At 34.8% G+C, this 24,290-nt stretch overlaps 1 protein-coding gene across 1 annotated transcript in view; it reads left to right on the top strand.

Moving 5' to 3' along the window:
* LOC150102839 (RNA-binding protein 28) overlaps positions 1-24,290 on the top strand; it is a 230,136-nt gene that overhangs the window by 68,240 nt on the left and 137,606 nt on the right. The window contains exon 6 of the mRNA XM_090399233.1: positions 15,314-15,406. Within this exon, the coding sequence (XP_090255359.1) occupies positions 15,314-15,406 (93 nt within the window). The remainder of the gene's footprint in view (positions 1-15,313; positions 15,407-24,290) is intronic.

The raw sequence follows: 24,290 nt of genomic DNA, 5'->3' as shown, positions 1-24,290 counted from the left end.
TTATATGGTGTCAATGGGCATTATATCAAGCAATACTTAGTCTTTATTTCAGTTGTAAGGGAGTAGTTAGAATTGAAGGAAGTACAGGAAGATGGTTAATTGTTAAATCTGGTGTGAGACAAGGATGTACATTATCCCCTCTGTTATTCATTATCTATATGAATCACATTATGAAGGAAAGTGGTATTAAACATGATATCAGAATTGAAGATGTTAATGTCAGCTCTTTGCTTTATGCGAACGATGTAAATTACTGAAGATGGTAAATTAAATATGGAAATAGGCAACAGAATCAACAAAGCTGGTATGGTAGGCAGTCAATTGAATAAATTCATATGGAATAAGAGAGAAATTAGTCAGAACACTAAATTAACTGTATACAAGACAGGTGTTCAAACCAGTTTTAACTTATGGATCTGAGAGTCTTGAGAAAGATTAGAGGCGTGAACAGATGGCAGTATCATATTAAAAATGAGGATATTAGGAAAGAACTTGACATTGTCAGCATCCAGGAATGCATTAGCAGAGGTAATCTCAGGTGGTATGGTCACTTAAACAGAATGGGCGAGGAAAGATTAACAAAACAACTGTTCTCTGCCAGGTTGGCAGGAAGACGACCCAGAGGAAGACCAGGATATAGGTGGATTGATACGGTACAAAGTACCTTAGACGATAGAAATACAAGATCTGATAATGTTGGAGTCGTGAAACTAACAGACTGATTTGTGGTAAAATTGTAGATAGGAAGTTAGTAATGATGTAAATTTTTCGTGTAGTACTATCATATCCTGTACACCCCTTGAGGGTAAATGTCAGGAATTTGATGATGATGATGAAATTGAATTCATAAGAGGTGTGATTTTTCTTAAAATTAAAAGGAGATAATATGTAAAAAAATGCTTCAATGTTTTTTCCAAATAAATACTAAGCCATTGTAAAAATCTCATATAAATATTTTGATTATTATGTTTTTTTTTAGTCTTTATATATGCTTAGTGAAAATTTTATTTAAAAAGGAATATGTTTTGTTATATGATAATATAATCTAAAAGTATATATGTGATTTGTTTGCATTTAGTAATGCAGTTAGTATTATCGGAGCCACCATGTGGTTAAGTGGTAGCAATATAAAATAATCTAAATGTAATTAAATAGCAAACTTGATTACCATAGATTGTAATCCCCAGTAAGTTGAACTTGGGAATGGGCAAGCAGGTTTTTATTCTCTCAGAAACTTGGTTTTTTCTTCCAGTAAACTCAAGAAAATCGACCATTGAACTGAAATTATTTCAAACAGTAACATATTTTATTAGCTACCAAGAGATGACAGCACTTATGAAGAGACGGGAAAACAAGTTTGCCCCTATCTTCATCGGTTGCTGCCTATAATCAGTGATAGTCATGGGCCAGCTATCTCTGATAGGCTACTAGTGGAGATTGAGTTGTCTATTCAGTCTCCAAAAGCTACCTAGCGTTAAAAGCCCTCACCTACTCCCTATAAAGGAATAAAAGGCATTAGCTGATTATTTATATTGTAATCCTTAGGAAATAGCACAAAACTGTGTATGCCTTATTTGTAAGTTTGTGTTGCAGTAGTGTTCATATGTCACTATTATTACAACGTGTGAGTGCTGTAGTAACAGTAACAATGTTGTCATTTGTGTTTCGCTTTGAATCTCGGTAATGGATTTACACATTAGTTGTTGTTTATGAAAAGAGTAGTCAAGTAAAGAAGCAAAGCCAAAAGAGGTCTAAAGTATTTAAGTTCTCTAATCTCGGAAAAGTTTTTATATGCATCTTGAATTGCTCTCCAAGGATATGGAACTGTGAAATACATTATAATATATCAAGCTTTTCTTTATGAGAATATTTTGTGCTTAATGAAAGGCAAGTTATATATGCTCCAAGAAGCAATATGGAATCTGTGGTTAAAGTCTTTGTATTGGAAAATGCGTTTGGTACTGCTCAATTGAATGTATTCTTATTGTCAGAGCGATTATCCATCATGCGTGCTTTGGAAAAATTAGGAAAATATGCATTAAGAAAACTTGTTTACAGAAAAGAGACGTATGTAAGTATATTAATTAAGAACTTTTAACTTTTTATTCGTTGGAAATTGAGAGATAATGCAGTGTGTGTGAATGAACAAAAACAAAATTAGTGCTACAAAGGAAGTTTCCATATGGCCAAGTGAGACTTCAGAATTTTTTAGTTAAATGCTATGCTAAGTTTAGTAAAATATTTTCATTATGAAAATTTTATTTCCATATGTTTTGTATTAAAATAACATTTGTTAATGTTATTTTGATAACATAAGTATAAATACTTGCATAACAGCTAAGAAATATCATAGAAGGGAAGCTTGGTGCAGAACACTTTAAGACAAATAGTTGAGAAATCTTGAGAATATAACAGGGATTTGTATTTAAGTTTTTTTGATATGGAAAAGATGCCAAGAGGAAAGCTCTTCAAAATGCCACAGTTATATGGTGTAAATGGGACATTTTATCAAGCAGTTCATAGTCTCTATTTAAACTGTAATTCATCATCATGAAATTTCTGCCATGTACCCTCACGGGATGTACAGGATATGATAGTACTATATAAAAAATTTACATCATTATTAACTTCCTATCTACAATTTTCCTCCAAATCAGTCTGTTACTTGTCAAGACTCCAACATTATCAGATCTTATATTTCTATCGTCTAAGGCACTTTGTACTGTATCAATCCACCTATATCGTGGTCTTCCTCTGGGTCGTTTTCCTGCCAACCTGGCAGAGAACACTTGTTTTGCTAATCTTTCCTCACCCATTCTGTTTAAGTGACCATACCTCCTGAGATTAGCTCTGCTAATGCATTCCTGGATGCTGACAATGTCAAGTTCTTTCCTAATATCCTCGTTTTTAATATGACATTGCCATTGATGCCATCTGTTCACACCTCTAATCTTTCTCAGGACTCTCATATCTGTGGTCTCTAGTCTTTGATGAAGTGTTTTACTTCTGACCCAGCTCTCAGATCCATAAGTTAAAACTGGTTTGAACACTGTCTTGTATACAGCTAAGTTAGTGTTCCGACTAATTTCTCTCTTATTCCATAGAATTTATTCATTTGACTTCCTACCATACCAGCTTTGTTGATTCTGTTGTCTATTTCCATATTTAATTTACCATCTTCAGTAAAAATCGTGCCTAAGTAGCTGAAATGTTTTACTTGTTCCACAGGTTCTCCGTTCAAAACACAGTTGACATTTTCAACAATTCTACCTATTTTCATTGTCTTTGTCTTTTTATTGCTGACCTTCATACCATATCTATTACAACAGCTATTCAATTTAGTCAGAGAATCTTGCAGACTTGTAGCGGATTTATTTAGAAGTATAACATCATCCACATAAAGCAAAGAGCTGACATTAACATCTCCAATTCTGATATCATGTTTAATACCACTTTCCTTCATAATGTGATCCATATAGATAATGAATAACAGAGGGGATAATGTACATCCTTGTCTCACACCAGATTTAACATTAAACCATCTTCCTGTACTTCCTTCAATTCTAACTGCTGACTTACAACCTCAAATAAAGACTAAGTATTGCTTGATATAATACCCCATTGACACCATATAACTGTACGCCTGGTCGTTGACTTACGACCACAAAAAAAAAAGAATAAATTAATAATAAATCAGGCTGCTGCGTGTACGAAAACTATGGGATACGATAACCTGTGTGCAATAACTATCTCTCACATACACTCAGTTACTTTCAAGCATCTGTTGCATGTGATGTATTAATTAAAATTCTACTGAAATACTACCCTTAAAAGGTCTAGTAAAAGGAAAATGTCGTCATCTAGAGATACGCCAGCCAAGAAGTCGAGGAAAACTATTGATTTAGAGTATTAAATGAAAGTTATCTAGAAGTATGAAGGCAGAAAGAAAGTGAATATAATAGCACGTGACTTGAAGTTATCACATTCCATGGTATCGACGATACTTAAGAGCAAAGAAAGAATTTGGGAAGCTGTGAAAGGTTCCACGCCTATGAAGTCTACAATTTTAACCAAAAAACGAGAGACCCATCCATGAAATGGAGAAATTGTTATTTATGTGGATGGAAGATTTAATACAGAAAAATTCACCCATGAGCCTTTGCACAGTGCAAGCGAAGGCTAGAAGTCTGTTTCGGAGTTTAAAATCACGCACCGGAGACGATTACGCAGAAGATTTTCAGGCTGCTACTGGATAGTTTAAGCGTTTTAAAAAAAGATTTGCTTTGCATAATGTATGTGTCACAGGAGAAGCAGGAAGTGGAGATGAAGATGAAGCCCAAAAATTCGTTGATAATTTTGACTCTTTAATCAAAGAAGAAGGTTATCTACCGGAACAAATATTTAACGTAGATGAAACCGGCTTGCAATGGAAACGCATGCCTAATCGTATGTATACACCATGAAGCAAAAATGATGCCAGGATTCAAAGCTTTTAAGGATCGGTTGACTTTGTTGCTTGGTGGGAATGCCGCAGGTTTTAAGCTGAAGCCTTTTCTCATTTATTGTTCAGAAAACCCTCGTGCATTTAAGCACATCAACAAGCACACACTGCCCGTTTACTACCGTTCAAACCCTAAAGCTTGGATGACTCAAGCACTGTTTGAAGACTGCTTCATGAACTGCTTTATTCCCCAGGCTCGTGAATATTGTGCAGAGAGAGTTATCCCTTTCAAGATTTTATTGATTATGGACAATGCCCCTGGACACCCTCCTCATCTGAACGGCCTTTAACATGATGTTAGAGTGGTTTTTATGTCACCTAACACAACCGTTCTCATTCAACCCGTGGATCAGAGTGCTATTTCAGCATTCAAGGCTAACTACCTAAGAACGACATTCGCACAAGCCATCGAAGCGATAGATTCTGATGCGATTTATCTTTTCAAGCTTTTGGAAGCAGTACAACATTCTTCAGTGTATCAAGAATGTTTCGACTGCATTGGAATGTGTAACAAAGAATTGTATGTCAGGAATTTGGAAAAAGTGAGGAAAGATTAGCAAAATAAGTGTTCTCTGCCAAGTTAGCAGGAAAACGACCCAGAGGAAGACCAAGATATAGGTTGATTGATACGGTACAAAGTGCATTAGATGATAGAAATATAAGATCTGGTAATGTTGGAGTCTTGACAAGTAACAGACTGATTTGGAGGAAAATTGTAGATAGGAAGTTAGTAATGATGTAAATTTTTCATGTAGTACTATCATATCCTGTACACCCCTTGAGGGTACATGGCAGGCATTTGATGATGATGAAAAAGGAGAGGAACTAGAAGTGATTACAGAAAAATCTTGCAAAAAATCTTAAATTAGAATGTGAAATAGAAGACTTAGAGGAGTTGCTAGACTGTGAAATAAAAGAACTTTCAGATGAAGAGTTGATTGAATTGGAAGCACAGAGAGTGTCAGAAGACAAAGTGAGAGAGGAAGAAGAGGAGCCAGAAAAGAAATTCACTTCAAAGAGTTTATCAGATTCTCTTTCGCAACTGAATAAAGCTCTCGCCAGTTTCGAAGCAATGGACCCTAATGTCGAACGATTCACAAAGGTTGAACGTATCATTCAAGATGCTGTACGTTGTTATCGTGAGATATATGAACTAAAAAAGAAACAAACTTTTCAAACAAAGCTCATCATGTTCTTCATCTCCTACCTCAATCCAAGAACTTGACCCTGACGATCCACAACCCTGCACAAGCAAAGATTAAAAATTGATTTTGTAAATTTCATTTGTATTAATTTTTACATTAATGTTAGATTGTATTTCTGTGTTTACAGCACAGTATTATTTTTCACATTATGTACAATATACAATAAAACCCCTTTTTTACACTTTTCAGGGGACTGATGGAAAAAGTGTAAAAAGCAGGAAATGTTTAAAAAAAAAAAAAACGTTGAAAGATGACTTACTACTAGTATGTGAGTCTACATACTAGATCAAAATTTAATAACTGAAAATAAATGAATTTACAATTACTTACATTTATCTATTTAAAAAAATCTTTAATTGTTGATTGTTTTTGCTTTTCATTTTTTTTTTTTCTTTTGACATAGTGCCAGATTGCTTTGCATTGAGCTCAGTGCTTGACCTGTTTTTTACTATCGTGTTCAAAGTGGACACTGAGAGTCCAACATCTTTTGCTAAATGTGTTCCGGCATGCCAATCTACACATCACAGAATTGTCATATTTTCTTCTACCGAAATACATTTTCTGTCTTTTTTCTCCATGGATAACATGGATAATCCACAAACCGCAACTTTCACATGCTAAATTACATAGCAGAAATTCTGCAATATCAATTCGTACTGTGATTGAAAAATTACGGAATCGCTCATCACTACATTACTGTTGCAAGCGTGCAAGCCACTGTGATGGCGGAAACGTAACTACAGCCAAAAGCAACGCCATCTGGGAACAGAAATGTGCAGATTTCTGCAGAAATTGATTCGAAAATCAGCATTGTCACCAGAAGAAAAAAAAACGCAAATAATGGGAAATAATGTCCACATCATGTTGTTAATGGCGGGAAAGCAATATATCGTATCAATAGATCTTAAGACGGGACCAATGGAAAATGACGTAAATTGCGGGAACGTAAAAATGGGGTTTTACTGTACATAATTATAAATTTAAAAGATTATAAAAATAAATTATAAAGATTAGAAAGGTTAAAGAATACTGTTAATAAATATATGGCCAGCATACGACCAGATCGACTTATGACCTGTCAGCCAGAACGGAAGCCTGTCGTAAGTCGACGGTCGTGTAGTGCATTGAATAGCTTCTCTCTTGGCTCCTTGTCATATGCCTTTTCCAGATCGACAAAACCTAAATACAGATCTTTGTTATATTCCCATGCTTTCTCAACTATTTGTCGTAAAGTGAAGATCTGATCCTGACAGCCTCTATTTGGCCTGAATCCAGCTGGTTCTTCACCAAGATTTTCTTCTACAATTCTTCTCAACCGTTCCTCAAGTATACTGGCATAAATCTTGCCCGGTATTTCCCTACCGGAACACTCAGTAGGGAAATACCTCTTTATTTCTCGCATTCAGTTTTATTACTCTTTTTATATATGGGTACTATTAGAGCTCTACTGCAATCATCAAGAATTCGTTCCTCTGTTCAGGCCTTCTGAACTATGGAGTGCAGCCACTGCAAAACTTTTATACCACCATACTTCAGCATTTCTGATCGAATATCATCTACTCCTGCTGTCTTTCCATATTTTAAGCCTTTAATGGCTTTTTCTACTTCAAGTATGGATATGTATTCCTGACTGTATGCCCGTTGAGTGTTTTTTACCACTGTGCTATTGCTGCTTGTTTCATTTAGCAATTTTTTGAAGTAATTACTCCATACTTCAAGGATATCTTTTTCTCCCATTTTCATGTCACCTTTATCATCTCTAACTCCTTTTACAATACTCTTTCCTCCATTTCTAAGCTTCTTCAACAACCTCCAGAATATCTTACCATCTTCTTGATATTTATTTTCTGAAAAAAATGAAACAGTTTGAGAACAGGAACTTTTGATATGCTTTCTTCTTTTCCTTCATTGCCTCTTTAACTTCTTGTGTCCACAATGGAGTTCTGATTTTTCTGTCCTCACAGAAAACCTCACCACATGCCTCTCTTGCTGATTCAATCAGGGTTGTCTTCAGGGTTTGCCACTGAATATCCAAGGTTTGGTTCCTGTTCTCAAACTGCTTCATTTTTTCTTCAATAATCTTTTTGTATTTTAGTCTACAGTTAATATCTGAGAGCTGCTAAACTTTTATTCGCTTTAAATCTTTCTTAAATGTCATTCTTTTCAATATGAAATTCAATTTTATTCTGCTCAAGACTAAATAGTGATCGCTTCCAATTTCATATCCTCTGTACATGCTGGTGTCCTGAAGCAGGGAGAAAACATCACTATCAACAATAACAATAGTCTATGAGACTCTTCTTATTCCTTGCCTCTTCTCTCCATGTGAATTTGTGCACATTTTTATGTTGGAACATGGTGTTAGTAATAACCAGTCCATGTCCTGAGCAGAAATCCAACAGGTATTTGCCATTATTATTAGCTTTGCTCTTTTCTCCAAATTTTCCAAAAATATTTTTGTATGTCTCACAATCATTTCCTACTCTGCTATTTAGATCCCCAACAAGGACCAACTTTTCATTTTTCATTGTGTCAGTTGCTTTTTCTAAAGCCTCAAAAAATTCCTCCACTTCTACCTTAGTAGAACCTTCTGTGGGACCATAGGCACAAATAAGTCTCATTGTCCAGTTCCCCATTCTCATATTTGCCCACATTACTCTACTTGAGACTGCCTGCCATTCAAGATTAGCCTCGTATTTAGTGTTTAATACTATGGCTGTCCCTCCTTTTCTTTGATTGTCATTGCCTGAATATAACATTGTGTATTTATTGCTCAGAAAGATCTCACCAGTTTTTATCTTTTTTTGTTTCAATCACCCCTATTATGTCGATCTGGTACTTATCTAATTCCTCAGCTAGCTCCATTCTTTGCCATTATGGCTTCTTATGTTGATAGTACCAATCTTTAACTCTGGTGATGTTGAGTTGGGGTGTGCTTTCAGGTTTGTTCTAGTAGCTGACTTTTCGATGTCCGCCCTGGTTCCCTGGTGAAAACAACGGGGGCCTTGTTTAACCGAGCGACACCACAGCTGGCATGAAATTTTGTCATGTTGTTCCTTCATTTTCTATATTGGTTTAAGCCAATAAGAATACAATTTGGTCGGCTAATTCCCAAATTGCCAGATTATTCCCATTCGTTCAGTATCCAGGTAGATACCCAACGGTGCGCACCACGAGAAGGTGAGGATTGGACATTAGGTCAGAAGCCCTGGTCAGTTCTCCACATTCCTTTAAAGGCTATGTGGAGGTCTCCCCTCAGTTATACAGCTTTGACCCTTAAGCACACCCAAAAAAAAAACTGTAAGTCGGCAGTTAGAATTGAAGGAGGTACAGAAAGATGTTTTGAGTTGAAATCAGGTGTACATCAAGAGTGCACATTACCTCCACTGTTATTACTCATCTATATGGATCCCATTATGAAGGAATGCAGTATTAAACCTGATATCAAAATTGGAGATGTTAATCTCAGCTCTTTACTTTATGCAGATGATGGTGTTCTGAATAAATCCAATACTGATCTGGAAGATTTCCTGAGTGAATTGAATAACTGTTGTAATAACTTTGGTATGAAAATCAGCAGTAAAAAGACAAAGACAATGAAAATAGCAAGAAACATTGAAAACCTCAACCATCCTGAATGGTGAACCTATAGAAGATCTAAAACACTTCAGCTATTTAGGCACAATTTTAGTGAAGATGTCAAATTAAATATGGAAATAGACAACAGAATTAGTAAGGCTGGTATGGTAGGAAGTCAGCTGAATAAATTTGCATGGAATAAGAAAGAAATTAGTCAAAACACTAAATTAGCTGTATACATGACGGTGTTCAAACCAAATTTAACTTATGGATCTGAGAGCTAGGTTAGAAATAAAACGCTTGATCAAAGACCAGAGACAACAGATATGGGAGTTCTGAGAAAGATTAGTTGAGTGAACAGATGGCATTAATGGCAGTATACCATTGATGCCATCAATGTTAGGATATTAGGAAAGAACTTGCTATTGTTGGCATTTGGGAATGTGTTAACCCCTTAACGCACCAATTAAAAATCAGAAAGCAGTAGTTTTTCTGCCAATTTTTTTATTCTTTATACACAAAAGAACATTAACAAATCTTGGAAAAAAACACAAAAAATGTCTCTTTTTGCCAAAAAAGGTTAACTAAACTGCATCTACTTCGCTAAACCTTAACTTGGGCAACAAAAAAATCTTGAAAATAATAATCTTTTAGTCAAAATTTACCACTGTGTGATAAGTTCTAAAACACGGGATGACACAAAGAAGAACATCACAGTCAGTACACATATATCTTGTTTTTTGCGAACCCTTTTATTGTGTTCATTCCTTTTTCTTGAGAAGAAGAAACTCTGACAAGTTGGATTTTCTTTCTTTTCTGTTGGTGGTATGAAAGATGGAAAATGTCGTGCAGATAATCTTAGTGGTGTTGGGATATTTGATGGACGTCCACTTCTTGAAATGCTTGTAGTTTTATATTTTTCAATGGAGAGTTCGATTACTTTGAGACGAAAATCAAGTGAATCCATCTTTTTGGATTTTAGATTTTTGGTAAAGCACGAAAGCATTCCACAGTGCCAGGTCTAAGAGATGAAAGAAAATCTTTTTATAATGCTTCTTGCCTCTCTTTCTGGGTACACCATATACGAAGACAGGTGTTGATCAACGCGATCGACACCACCCATAGTATGGTTTGTAATCCAACACAAGTTGTGAATTTTTTAATCTTCCTTTGTGCATCTCTATATCTACCATTGATGTAGTGTGAATGGTAGAGATAAGGGAGATATTCCTTCTTGTCCTTCCATTTCATTACGCATACCTTTCCTCTCTGAAAACCAATTACTTCTCTAGTTTTCAATTTTTTATTCTTCAGTTCGCTGGGTTCTTCTTTTCGTGATATGCGTAATGTTCCATAAACATTAGTCTTATTTATTATCAATAGATCCGATAATCCAGGTGAATTATAGAAATTGTTAGTCAAACAATAACCTTTATTCGATAAAGGTTTCATCAAAGTCATCACTACTTGCGAAGACATTGGAAGATTGCTAAAATCTCTGTCCAGAATGGTATTCTTGCCAGTATAGATTATAAAATTATAGACATATCCACTTTGTGATTCACATAATAAGTATGTATTTATGCCGAATCTGGCCCTTTTGAGAGGAATGTATTGCACCCATCCCAGATGACCTTAATAAAGCAATAAACTTTCGTCAATAGTGACCAATTTCTCTGGTGTAATTGAATTGCCAAATTTTCTATTCAGATCTTCAAAAATTGGCCAGATTTTGTTGAGTTTTGGGCGAGGGTGATTTGCTGGATCAAATTCATCATTATTTGAAAAATGTAGAAATTGTTTTATGGCCTCAAAGCGTTTCCCACTCATACAATCTGGAAAAAATGGTGTATATGATAATGGATTTTTTTATCCAATAATGACGGTATTCTGGTTTTCTTACTATACTTTGCAAAAGTACAACAGCCAAAAGTCCCTTAAAAGACCGAAATATAAGATCTGATGATATCGAAATCATGACAGATAACAGTTTAATTTGGAAGAAAATTGTTGATCAAAAGTTAGTAATGGTGTAACTTTTTCATGTACCATCATAGTTATCCTGTACAGTTCACAAGGGTCCATATCAGGAATTTAGTGATGATGACAAAGACGGAAAGTCACACTTCCATTTGTCCCTTTGTTATATGGGTGTTCAGTATATTATACAAAATATTGGGATGAATGTTGAAAAATTCACCTACACCAGACATAACAGCATTTCTCCATGGCAAGGTTGCACTCCATCTTTCAGCCTCTCATTGTGCCTATTAAAGAAGTTTCATCTCCATCACTTATCTGCATGTGGTTATTTGCAGCACACAGTACACTACACTCTGATTTCTTGTCCATCTAAGACCACTTGGTTGTACTGCTGTGTTTGCTGACATTACTATATCTTTCCAGATTCTATATGATTGCAATAATTATACAGCAGAGTTGCATGTAATTCAGTTTGTGCATATAAAAGAAAATTGCTACCAAAAGTATGTAATTTATACAGACCCATTGAGTTCTTTACAGGTAATTTCATCTGCAATGTTTAATCCACATGCAGTGCTTTGTAAGGTTTTACAATTGTTTTACAAAATGAAGACCCTCAGTTTTCACATTTGGGTATGGATTGCCAGCTACATTGGAAATAAGGGAAATTAGATTGCAGCTGCTAGATCAGCACCATTCTTTTCCATTCACTGTTTGACAGTCCCACTTGAGACAACTTATAAGATCAGAGCTATATGGCAGTAAGCATTTACAAGTAAATTGCATGGACTTAAGACTGAAATTAAATATTGGCAGTCTAGTCAACATGGAAACAGAAGAGAGGAATTCATTATTTGTTAGGCTCTGCATAGGTCACTGTTATCTTATACATTCTTATATACTGATATAGGCTAATGAACCACCTATGTAAAAAAAAATGCAACAAGCATCTCACCATTTGTCATATTTTTGGTGGAGTGCTCGTACTTCACATGAGAGAGGCATGAGATTAATCAGGATACTATGACTGCACCACATGATTAAGTTTACATTATTATTAATATTTTATGTCAACAGTTTTCCTCAAAATTAGTCTATTACTTGTCAGCACTCCAATATTATCATATTAAACATGTAGTCTTTTAAAACACATCTGACTGAATCATTCTCCTCCCCCCCCCCATATCCTAGTCTTCATGTGAATCTTTTTCTTGGCATTAAACAGTTGTTTAACTAACCATTCTTCTCCGAATCTGTTTATGTGATCATACTACCCTAGTTTAGCCTTGCTCGCACACACACACAAACACACTTGAATGCTAATAATGTCAAATTCTTTCCCAATATCTTCATTTTTCAAATGATTCTTCCATTAATGCCATCTGTACATTTCTGTAATTTTTCTCAGAACTATTATATCTGTGGTCTCTAATCTTTGATTAAGGGATTTATTTTTAATGCAACTCTCAGATCCATAGCTTAAAACTGGTTTGAACACTTGTATATACTGCTATTTCAGGGCTAATTTTGGTATTAGGTCTAGTTCCTTCTAATTTTGCTGTTATTCCATACAGATTTATTCAACTGGCTCTCCACTCTACCATCTTTTGCTTATTCTGTTATCTATTTCCAAATTTAATTTGCCACCTTCACTAAAAATTGTGCCTAAATAGCTGAAATATTTTACTTCAGCATTGAAAATCATCTGCAGTTTTCTATTGGCATTCCTGCTTATTTTCATAGGTTTGATTTTATGGCTCAATTTCATGTCAAATTTGTCACAACTGTTATGCAGTTAGAGAATCCCAGAGACTTGCATTAGATGTATTTAGGAGTACTTTTCTAACTGCTAACTTGCAACTTAAGTATACACTAAGTATTGCTTGATATGTAATCTTCAATTTACTCCATACAATTGTAACATTTTGAAAAGCTTTTCTCTGAGTATCTTGTCATATGCCTTTTCCAGATCTACAAAACTTAAGTACATATCCGTGTTATATTCCTATGATTTCTCAACTATTTGTTGTAAAGTGAAAACCTGATCTTGGTGAACTGTTTTAGTCTGAACCCAGCTTGATCTTCTCCGTGTTTCAGTTCGACAATTTTTCTCAGACTCTTTTCAAATATGCTTGCATAAATCTGGAGCACTTAGTAGAGAAATTGTTCTGTAATTCTCACATTCAGCTTCATTCCTCTCATTGCCAAATATTTACTTGAATATAGCCCACACTTTTTTCCCAAAAATTAAAGTTAAAAAAACCATAGTATGAGGTATATGCAGGGATTTAAGGAAAGTAAAGTTCTCAGAATCTCTTATTCGCCATCACTTCTTCCAGCCTTGAGAGCAGTTTCCTTGTGTACATCGTCAGTCATCTACCCAAATAGCATCATCTTCTCTCCCATTATTTCAAGCAAAAATTACCAGTAATTTACAAGACTTGAGATACATAATGAACAATCCTTCACGAATGATTAATGAGAAGTGAAAACAGAGCGTGAAATGGACAGCAGTGGTAGGCGCAGTATTAACAGATGGTCACGCTACTCAATGACAAAGGCAAGCTGATACTTGTTGAATTGAAATGCTGATTCTCTTCAACCGAATTTCAAAATATCTGAAACTGCCATAACAACATTCACTATATGTTTCTTAATTTTAACATGTTCACATCAGGGTGGTGTTTCGCCTGTTTATTGTTCTGATGGGACTTCTTGTTACTGTTTGCATGCCGCTTCTGCGTTGTGCTGGCAGGCGGACTCACATACACATTAAACAACCTGTTAGTTTCAATTTGTGGTAGAATTTTATTTGAAGTTAGCCTTTGTGATCTGTCTTAATGACATCAAAAATTTCAAATGCAATCAAACACTTAATTCCTGTAATTGAAAATTTGGACAAATGTTTGGACAATAGTTTTTACTGTGTTTGGCAGTACAACATACGGTTTTGTTTGAGTCTATATAGCATAGATTCTTTGGGAGGGGGGGGACATGTGATTCGTTAGTTAGTACTGTTTTTATCCAAGTGTCTCTAATTGCATTATTTGTTGACAAATACATTACACAGACTGCAAATGTCTCTCTACCTTATTCAGTCATACAATAAGACTAGTTGTTTTTCTTTCATCTGCAGTATAGTGATTGTTGGGAAGGGCATGTTATTTACCGTGTCGAGCAAGTTACTATCGCTCTGACATGAACATGTTTAAACTTTTTTTTCGTAAAGTAAAATCAGGGGCGTGAGTTATATTCGAGTAAATACAGTACGCAAGAATACTGCAAAACTATAACCATTCCATACTTTCAGGGCACATCTGAAAATATATCTGGAGTGCTTAATAAGCATAATCTCTGCACTGCATTTAAACCATATATCAAATTAGTAACTCATCTGTTCACCTAAGGTATGACATGTCCTATACTTGTGACCTAGCTTTCTATGGAAGAACTGTTGACATCTACCTTGGAGAACATGAAAAATAAATTTGGCACTATCATTATGACAAGTTGGGACTAGCAGACCATGTTTTGGATACCCTTTCACACAGGATCAAATGGAAGAAAACAAAAGTGCTACACAGAAGTCAGAGAGGTTGTTTTTGGAATCAGCAGCAGCTTTAAACATTCTCCTAACCTCAACAAGTATGACGGTATCAATATATCAAAAATCTGGGAGATGGTCAGTTTGATATCTAATTAATACTTTTTTTCTCTCTCTCTCTTTATCCAACAATAGATACCAATTAGAACTTTCATTCCTTGTGTTGTCCATTACAATTTTTTAAACTAGTCCTGCTGTTACACCACCAATTTGTTGTTGTTTTGTGTACTCTGACAAGCTGTTCTTGTCCTCTGAAGATGATGGAATAATAGAATAATATCAGCAAATAAGTTAACTAAATATTAATTATTTTCATAGTATTCTGTGTTATGAATTAATACTGTCAAATAAATTGACATGCATTATCGATTTTTATAATTTTTAATTTGTTATTGATTGCAAAGACTTTCTTACTTATGTATAATTTTGGTTATTTTATAGATGGAAAAATGCAAGGATTTGCATTTGTACAGTATGAAAAAACATCTTCTGCTATTAAGGCAATAAATGCAATGAATGGAAAATTTTTTCTTGGTAATTATATAAATATTAAATTATAATAGTTATAATGTATAATAAGAGCTATTTATGGAATCAAGACAGTTTATCCATTCTGATTTATTCCATAGATGGTATGCTTTTGATCAGAAATACTTGCATTATGTTAGTAATAACTTTTTTAATTTGTTTCATGATTTATATTGCTAATAACCATGGTTGGAGATGTTTAAATGCAGCTTCATTTTAATATAATTAAAATTGCTAATGTTTTTTTTTAGGTAGACATATTTTTGAAGGCACAGTCTGCTGCACGAGATTATCACGAGTTATTTCTGAGCCAGGAAATCTGGTTCAGTGATGTGTTCCTTGCAGGAACAAGAAACTGTATATACTAGAAACTGAGAGAAGAAGGAGTTAGTTTCTTCCTCTCTATGGGATGCGTGTGTGTGTGTGTGCACACGTTATAATTTTATGGTGTGTACTCCCTGAAGATGTCTATGTAACTGAGATGAAATATTGAATGGCATGCAATTTCAAGTAGTAATGTGGACAAATTTCAGAACAGGAAATTAGATGGTGAGACTTGTTGAACATTGAGAATTCTTTGAGCTTATGATCTCATAGGAAAGGACACAATTATCAAGATTCAGAGAAGTGACAGAAATGGCCAGAGATAGAGCCAAATGGCAAAGATTTATTCGCAAGGGATTCATCCTATCATCTGACAGATGAGAAAGAAGATCCTATAGAAGGTTTCCATAAGCCATAAGTAGAGAAGAAAAAGATAATTCTTCTTGAACAAGACCTGAATACTAAAGGAGGAAATTAATATCTGGACACTCAGAAATGTTTTGGGAAATAGAAGAAAAAAAAGAGTAAAGCTAATAATAATGGTAAGTACAAACAAGTTTCAGAGATCTAATAATCTCCAATAATACACAAATATTATTGGAGGAAAATGAAAAAGTTTGAAAATAAGAACCAAGACTAGTCATTACACTTTCTGTTGTTGATTGTTACATCTTTATACTGATGCTTTTTGTCATAAAGATGTTGATATTTTTAGGATACAAGAGCATGCATAGGATTTGAAATAAGAACTGATCACCACTTAGTTTGGAGAAAGACAGAAATGAATATTATACCGAAAATAAAATTTTAAGTTTTTTAGAAAGAATCAAGCAAGTTTCAGAGGTGAACTACAGTCTAATATACAAATATTATTGGAGAAAAAATGAAAGCATTTAAAAATAAGAACCAAACCTTGGAGACTTGGTTAGAAAATCTGAAGAAAACATTGATTGATTCAACCATTTCATGAAGTTGTTTGCAAGAATAGAAGGGTAAAGAAGAGGGCATATTGCAAGTTCTTAGCAAGTAAGCAGGTTTGCTAGAGAATTATAAATAAAAAAATTTAAATACAAGATAAGATACGTGTTTGTGTGGTCAAAGTAGATAAACATGTCATTGAAAATCTTGTGGAAAGATGTAATATAGAAGATAAAAAGTATGAAGATGGCAATGAAAAGCTTAGAAATGGAGAAAGGAATCAGAAATGATGAAAGTGACATAAATACTGTAGATAGTGATGTTCTAGATTCATGGAGTAATTAATTACTTTGGAAGATTGTTAATTGAGATGAGCAGTGATGGAATACAGGTATGAAACATTCAAGATGACTACACTGAGGTGTGTACGAGTGCTTGAGATAGAACAAGCCATTAGAGACCTGAAATATAGGAATAGGAAAACATCTGTACCAGATGATATTTGATCAGAAATGTTTAGATATGGAGGTATTAAACCATTGTGGTGGCGATGATGACAATGCATAATTTCAGAAAGTCAAATTCCAGATGATTGCAGTAGAATTATCATGGTGTCCATCTGTTAAAAGAGAAATAAAACAATGTGAGAATGAGTGATTTCCCTATTGAGTATTTTAACTAACATTTATGCAGGCTTATTTGAGAGAAATATTAGCAAAAGTGTGGAAGAGAAACTTGGAGAACAAGCTGGGTTCATGCCAGATAAGAGTTGTTAGGATCAGATTTTTTACTTTAAAACAATATTCGAGAAATCATGGAAGCAGTGGCGGCCCGTACATAAGCACTTCGAGATACTGCAGCACCCCCCCCCCCCCCAAGGAAAAAATGAAAAATTTAAATTTTGTCATCATCATTATCCTCATCATCAAATTCCTGCCATGCATCCTCAAGGTGTACAGGATATGATAGTACTACATGAAAAAAATTACATTATTACTACCTTCCTATCTACAATTTTCCTCCAAATCAGTCTGTTACTTGTCAAGACTCCAACATTATCAGATCTTATATTTCTATCGTCTAAGGCACTTTGTACCGTATCAATCCACCTATATCTTGATCTTCCTCTGGGTTGTTTGGCTGCCAACCTGGCAGAGAACACTTGATTTCCTCGCCCATTCTGTTTAAGTGACCATACCACCTGAGATTAGCTCTGCTAACACATTCCTGGATGCTGACAATGTCAAGTTCTTTCCTAATATCCTCGTTTATAATATGATATTGCCATTGATGCCATCTGTTCATGCCTATAATCTTTCTCAGGACTCTCATATCTGCGGTCTCTAGTCTTTGGTCAAGGGTTTTACTTCTGACCCAGCTCTCAGATCTATAAGTTAAAACTGGTTTGAACACTGTCTTGTATACATCTAATTTAGTGTTCTGACTAATTTTTCTCTTATTCTGAATTTATTCAATTGACTTCCCACCATACCAGCTTTGCTGATTCTGTTGTCTATTTCTATATTTAATTTACCATCTTCACTATAAAATCGTACCTAAGTAGCTGAAATGTTTTACTTCCACAGGTTCTCCATTCACAACAAGGTCAGCAATAAAAAGACAAAGACAATGAAAATAGGCAGACCTTCATACCATATCTATTACAACAGTTATTCAATTTAGTCAGAGAATCTTGCAGACTTGTAGTGGATTTATTTAGAAGTATAACATCATGTGCATAAAGCAAAGAGCTGACATTAATATCTCCAATTTTGATATCATATTTAATACCACTTTCCTTCATAATGCAATCCATATACACAATGAATAACAGAGGGGATGATGTACATCCTTGTCTCACACCAGATTTAACATTAAACCATCTTCCTGTACTTCCATCAATTCTAACTGCTGACTTACAACTCAAATAAAGACTAAGTATCGCTTGATATAATGCCCCATTGATACCATATAGCTGTAGCGTATTAGCATATTGAATAGCTTCTGTCTTGGCACCTTGTCATATGCCTTTTCCAAATCAACAAAACTTAAATACAGATCTTTTTTATATTCCCATGCTTTTTCAACTATTTGTCGTAAAGTGAAGATATGATCCTGACAGCCTCTATTTGGCCTGAATTCAGCTTGTTCTTCACCAAGCTTTTCTTCCACAATTCTTCTCAACCGTTTCTCAAGTATACTTGCATAGATCTTGACAGAAACACTCAGCAGAGAAATACCTCTGTAATTCTCACATTCAGTTTTATTTCCCTTTTTATATATGGGTACTATGAGAGCTCTACTCCAATCATTGGGAATTCGTCCCTCTGTCCAGACTTTCTGAACTATGCAGGTCAGCCACTGTATGACTCTTATACTACCATACTTCAGCATTTCTGGTTGAATATCATCTATTCCTACTGCCTTTCCACATTTCAAGCCTTTAATGGCTTTTTCTACTTCAAGTGTGGATATGTATTCCTGACTGCATGCCTGTTGAAGGTTTTTTACCACAGTGCTGTCATCACTGCTTGTTTCATTTAGCAGTTTTTCAAAGTAATTACTCCATATTTAAAGGATATCTTTTTCTCCCGTTTTCATGTCACCTTTATCATCTCTAACTTCTTTTACAGCACTCTTTCCTCCATTCCTAAGCTTCTTCAACAACCTCCACAATATTTTGCCACCTTCTTGATATTTATTTTCTATATTCTTGTGAAAGTCCTCCCATGACTTTTGTTTAGCTAGTTTTACACAGTGTTTAGCATTCTTGCATTTGTCTCTGTATTCTTTAAGATCACAATCTGACTTATTTGCCAGGAACTTTTGATATGCTTTCTTCTTTTCCTTCACTGCCTCTTTAACTTCCTGTGTCCATCATGGAGTTCTAATTTTTCTATCCTTGCAGACAACTTCACCACATGCATCTCTAGCTGAATCAATCAAGGCTTTCTTCAAGGTTTGCCATTGAATCTCCATTTTTCTTCATTTCATTTTTCATTCAATTTTCATTTTTCTTCAATAATCTTTATGTATTTTAGTCTACAGTTCACATCTGAGAGCTGCTGAAATAGCTTTAAATTCGCTTTAAAACTTTCTTACATGTTATTCTTTTCAATGTGAAATTCAATTTTATCCTACTCAAGACGAAATAATGATCACTTCCAATTTCAAATCCTCTGTACACTCTGGTGTCCTGCACCTTGGAGAAAACATCACTATCAACAATAACATAGTTAACGAGGTTTTTTTTATTCCTTGCCTCTTCTCTCCATGTGAATTTGTGCACATTTTTATGTTTGAACATGGTGTTAGTAATAACCAGTCCATGTCCTGAGCAGAAATCCAACAGATATTGGCCATTATTATTAGCTGTTCTCTTTTCTCCAAATTTTCCCACAATATTTTTGTGTGCCTCACAATCATTTCCTACTCTGCTATTTAGATCCCCAACAAGGATCAATTTTTCCTTTTTCATTGTGTCAGTTGCGTTTTCTAAAGCCTCAAAAAATTCCTCCACTTCTACCTTCTATGGGTCCGTAGGCACAAATAAGTCTCATTGTCCAGTTCCCCATTCTGATATTTGCCCAAATCACTACTTGAGACTGACTGCCATTCAAGAAGATTAGCCTCGTATTTTGTGTTGAATACTAAGGCTAATCCTTCATTCCCTTGATTGTCATTTCCTGAATATAACATTTTGTATTTATTGCTCAGAAAGATCTCATCAGTTTTTGTCTTTTTTGTTTCAGTCACCCCTATTATGTCGATATGGTACTTATCTAATTTTTCAGCTAGCTCCATTTCTTTGCCATTCAGCCTTATTATGGTGATAGTACCGATCTTTAACTCTGGTGATGTTGAGTTGGGGTTTATTTTCATAGTGATGTTTTCTCCCTGATGCAGGACACCAGAGTGTACAGAGGATTTGAAATTGGAAGTGATCACTATTTAGTCTTGAGCAGAATAAAATTGAATTTCATATTGAAGAGAATAACATGTAAGAAAGTTTTAAAGCGAATAAAAGTTGAGCAGCTCTCAGATGTGAACTGTAGACTAAAATACAGAAATATTATTGAAAAGAAAATGAAAGAGTTTGAGAACAGGAATCAAACCTTGGAGATTCAGTGGCAAACTCTGAAGGAAACATTGATTGATTCTGCTAGAGAGGCATGTGGTGAGGTTGTGTGCAAAGATAAAAAAATCAGAACTCCCTGGTGGACACAGGAAGTTAAAGAGGCAGTGATGGAAAAGAAGAATGCATATCAAAAGTTCCTGGCAAATAAGTCAGCTTTTACTCTTACAGAATACAGAGACAAATGTAAGAAAGCTAAACAGTGTGTAAAACTAGCTAAACAAAAGTCATGGGAGGACTTTGGCAAGAATATAGAAAATAAATATCAAGAAGGTGGCAAAATATTCTGGAGGTTGTTGAAGAAGCTTAGGAATGGAGGAAAGAGTGCTGTAAAAAGGAATTAGAGATGATAAAGGTGAAATGAAAACAGGAGAAAAAGATATCCTTGAAGTATGGAGTAATTACTTTGAAAAACTGCTAAATGAAACAAGCAGTGATGACAGCACAGTGATAAAAAAACACTGACCAGGCATGCAGTCAGGAATACATATCCATACTTGAAGTAGAAAAAGCCATCAAAGGCTTGAAATGTGGAAAGGCAGCAGGAGTAGATGATATTCGACCAGAAATGCTGAAGTATGGTGGTATAAGAGTCTTACAGTGGCTGCACTGCATAGTTCAGAAAGCCTGGACAGAGGGACGAATTCCCGATGATTGGAATAGAGCTCTCATAGTACCCATATATAAAAAGGGAAATAAAACTGTATGTGAGAATTACAGAGGTATTTCCCTACTGAGTGTTCCTGGCAAGATCTATGCAAGTATACTTGAGAAATGGTTGAGAAGAATTGTGGAAGAAAAGCTTGGTGAAGAACAAGCTGGATTCAGGCCAAATAGAGACTGTCAGGATCAGATCTTCACTTTACGACAAATAGTCGAGAAAGCATGGGAATATAACAAAGATCTGTATTTAAGTTTTGTTGATTTGGAAAAGGCATATGACAAGGTGCCAAGAGAGAAGCTATTCAATACGCTGCAGTTATATGGTGTCAATGTGGCATTATATCAAGCAATACTTAGTCTTTATTTGAGTTGTGAGTCAGCAGTTAGAATTGACAGTACAGGAAGATGGTTTAATGTTAAATCTGGTGTGAGACAAGGATGTACATTATCCCCTCTGTTATTCATTATCTATATGGATCACATTATGAAGGAATGTGGTATTAAACCTGATATCAAAATTGAGATGTTAATGTCAGCTCTTTGCTTTATGCGGATGATGTTATACTTCTAAATAAATCCGTTACAAGTCTGCAAGATTCTCTGACTAAATTGAATAGCTGTTGTAATAGATATGGTATGAAGGTCAGCAATAAAAAGACAAAGACAATGAAAATAGGCAGAATCATTGAAAATGTCAACTGTGTTATGAATGGAGAACCTGTGGAACAAGTAAAACATTTCAGCTACTTAGGCACAATTTTTACTGAAAATGGTAAACTAAATATAGAAATAGACAACAGAATCAGCAAAGCTGGTATTGTGGGAAGTCAATTGAATAAATTCATATGGAATAAGAAAGAAATTAGTCGGAAAACTAAATTAGCTGTATACAAGACTGTGTTCAAACCAATTTTAACTTATGGATCTGAGAGCTGGGTCAGAAGTAAAACACTTGACCAAAGACTAGAAATCGCAGATATGAGAGTCCTGAGAAAGATTAGAGGCGTGAACAGATGGCATCAATGGCAATATCATATTAAAAATGAGGATATTAGGAAAGAACTTGACATTGTCAGCATCCAGGAATGCGTTAGCAGAGCTAATCTCAGATGGTATGGTCACTTAAATAGAATGGGAGAGGAAAGATTAGCAAAACAAGTGTTCTCTGCCAGGTTGGCAGGAAAACGACCCAGATGAAGACCAAGATATAGGTGGATTGATACGGTACAAAGTGCCTTAGACGATAGAAATATAAGATCTGAAAATGTTGGAGTCTTGACAAGTAACAGACTGATTTGGAGGAAAATTGTAGATAAGAAGTTAGTAATGATGTAATTTTTTCATGTAGTACTGTCATATCCTGTACACCCCTTGAGGGTACATGGCAGGAATTTGGTGATGATGATGATGATGAGTAACTGAATAAAAAAATGTGGCATAATCGCCGAAGTATATCTTTTGAAACAATTAGCCACAGAAGTCTGCCCCCTACGATACAACATGTTAAAGGTTACAGCTTATGTTTCGACAGTGATTGAATAGTTAATAGTTGGAATTGTTCGATTAGCACTTTAGATTACGAAACAAATACACTGAGATCTAACGCAGTATCGATATTATCACTTTCGACCAATTGCAGCCAGTCCCGCCGATATTCGTTTGCGCTTGTGATTGCACGTTATAAGTCATTCCGACACTGCTGAAATGAACAGTGTATTGTATGCTTGCGCGTGTTATTTCTGTGAGATACGAAACTTTTATTGTTGGTGGTGAGGGTGAACTATTTTTTGCAAATCTTATTTTATTTTGTTAAATTAACATATAATTATTTATTTATTATAAATACAAGGCTGAATTATGACTAGTGTCACTGTTGAAAATATGAAAATAATTATATTTTTCAATTATCAATACATGAAACAAATACACTGCGATCTAATGCAGTGTCAGAATTATCGCGTTTGGTCAAATGCAGCTATCTCTCTGATATTCATTTGCACTTGTGATTGCACGTTATAAGTCATTCTGATACTGCTCAGAAGAGCAGTGTAGTGTATGCTTGCGCGTTATTTTTGTGAGATGTGAAAGTTTTATTATTGGTGTTTGTTCATGGTGAGGGTGAAATATTTTTAATAAAGCAATTTTTTAATATGTAAATTTATTTATTAATAAATTGGTTACTGATTAGGAAAAAAATTATTTATTTTATTTTTATTTTTTTTATTTTGTATATGTAGCACCCCCCACTTAAAATTTTCACCGGCCGCCACTGCATGGAAGTATAACAATCTTATTTACATTTTACACTGGATAAGACAAGCAGCAAGTTGACAAGAAAAATGCTTTTCAAATCACCACAATTATATGATATAAATGGTTACCTTACAAGTATGATATAGCCAAGTTGTAGTTCTAAGTTAGTACTTGGAATTGAAGAAAATACAGGAAGATAGCTTTATGTTAAATCAGGTGTGAGACAAAGGTTCGCATTATCTCCACTGTTATTTATCATCTGTGTAGATTATCATGATTTTGATGTTCAAGTTTCTACTTTAATCATTACTCATAATTGCATCTTTAGGAACAGATAAAAATGTAGATGATATAATAACTAAAATAATTTTTTTACTATTTCCTGTACTTTAACAAAGTCAAATTGATATTGTCAGGGAACAGTACATTGCAACACTTCACACAGGAAGTATCTGAGAACTGAAGTGAAAAAGCAGTGGAATGCTGAAATTCCTAAATTGGAATTTTGGATTGAAGATGTGCATTTACTTGATTTGAGGGTTTTATGTATCCAGATTTATTGAAGTCAACATTGCATAACTATTACAGGATGTCAGA

The sequence above is a fragment of the Typopeltis vanoorti genome, chromosome 10, assembly GCF_054136105.1.
Source record: "Typopeltis vanoorti isolate ZY-2024b chromosome 10, IOZ_Tvanoo_1.0, whole genome shotgun sequence".
NCBI classification, from domain to species: Eukaryota; Metazoa; Arthropoda; class Arachnida; order Uropygi; family Thelyphonidae; genus Typopeltis; species Typopeltis vanoorti.
Note: the sequence above shows the minus strand (reverse complement) of the source record. Positions and strands in the feature narration are given on the sequence as shown.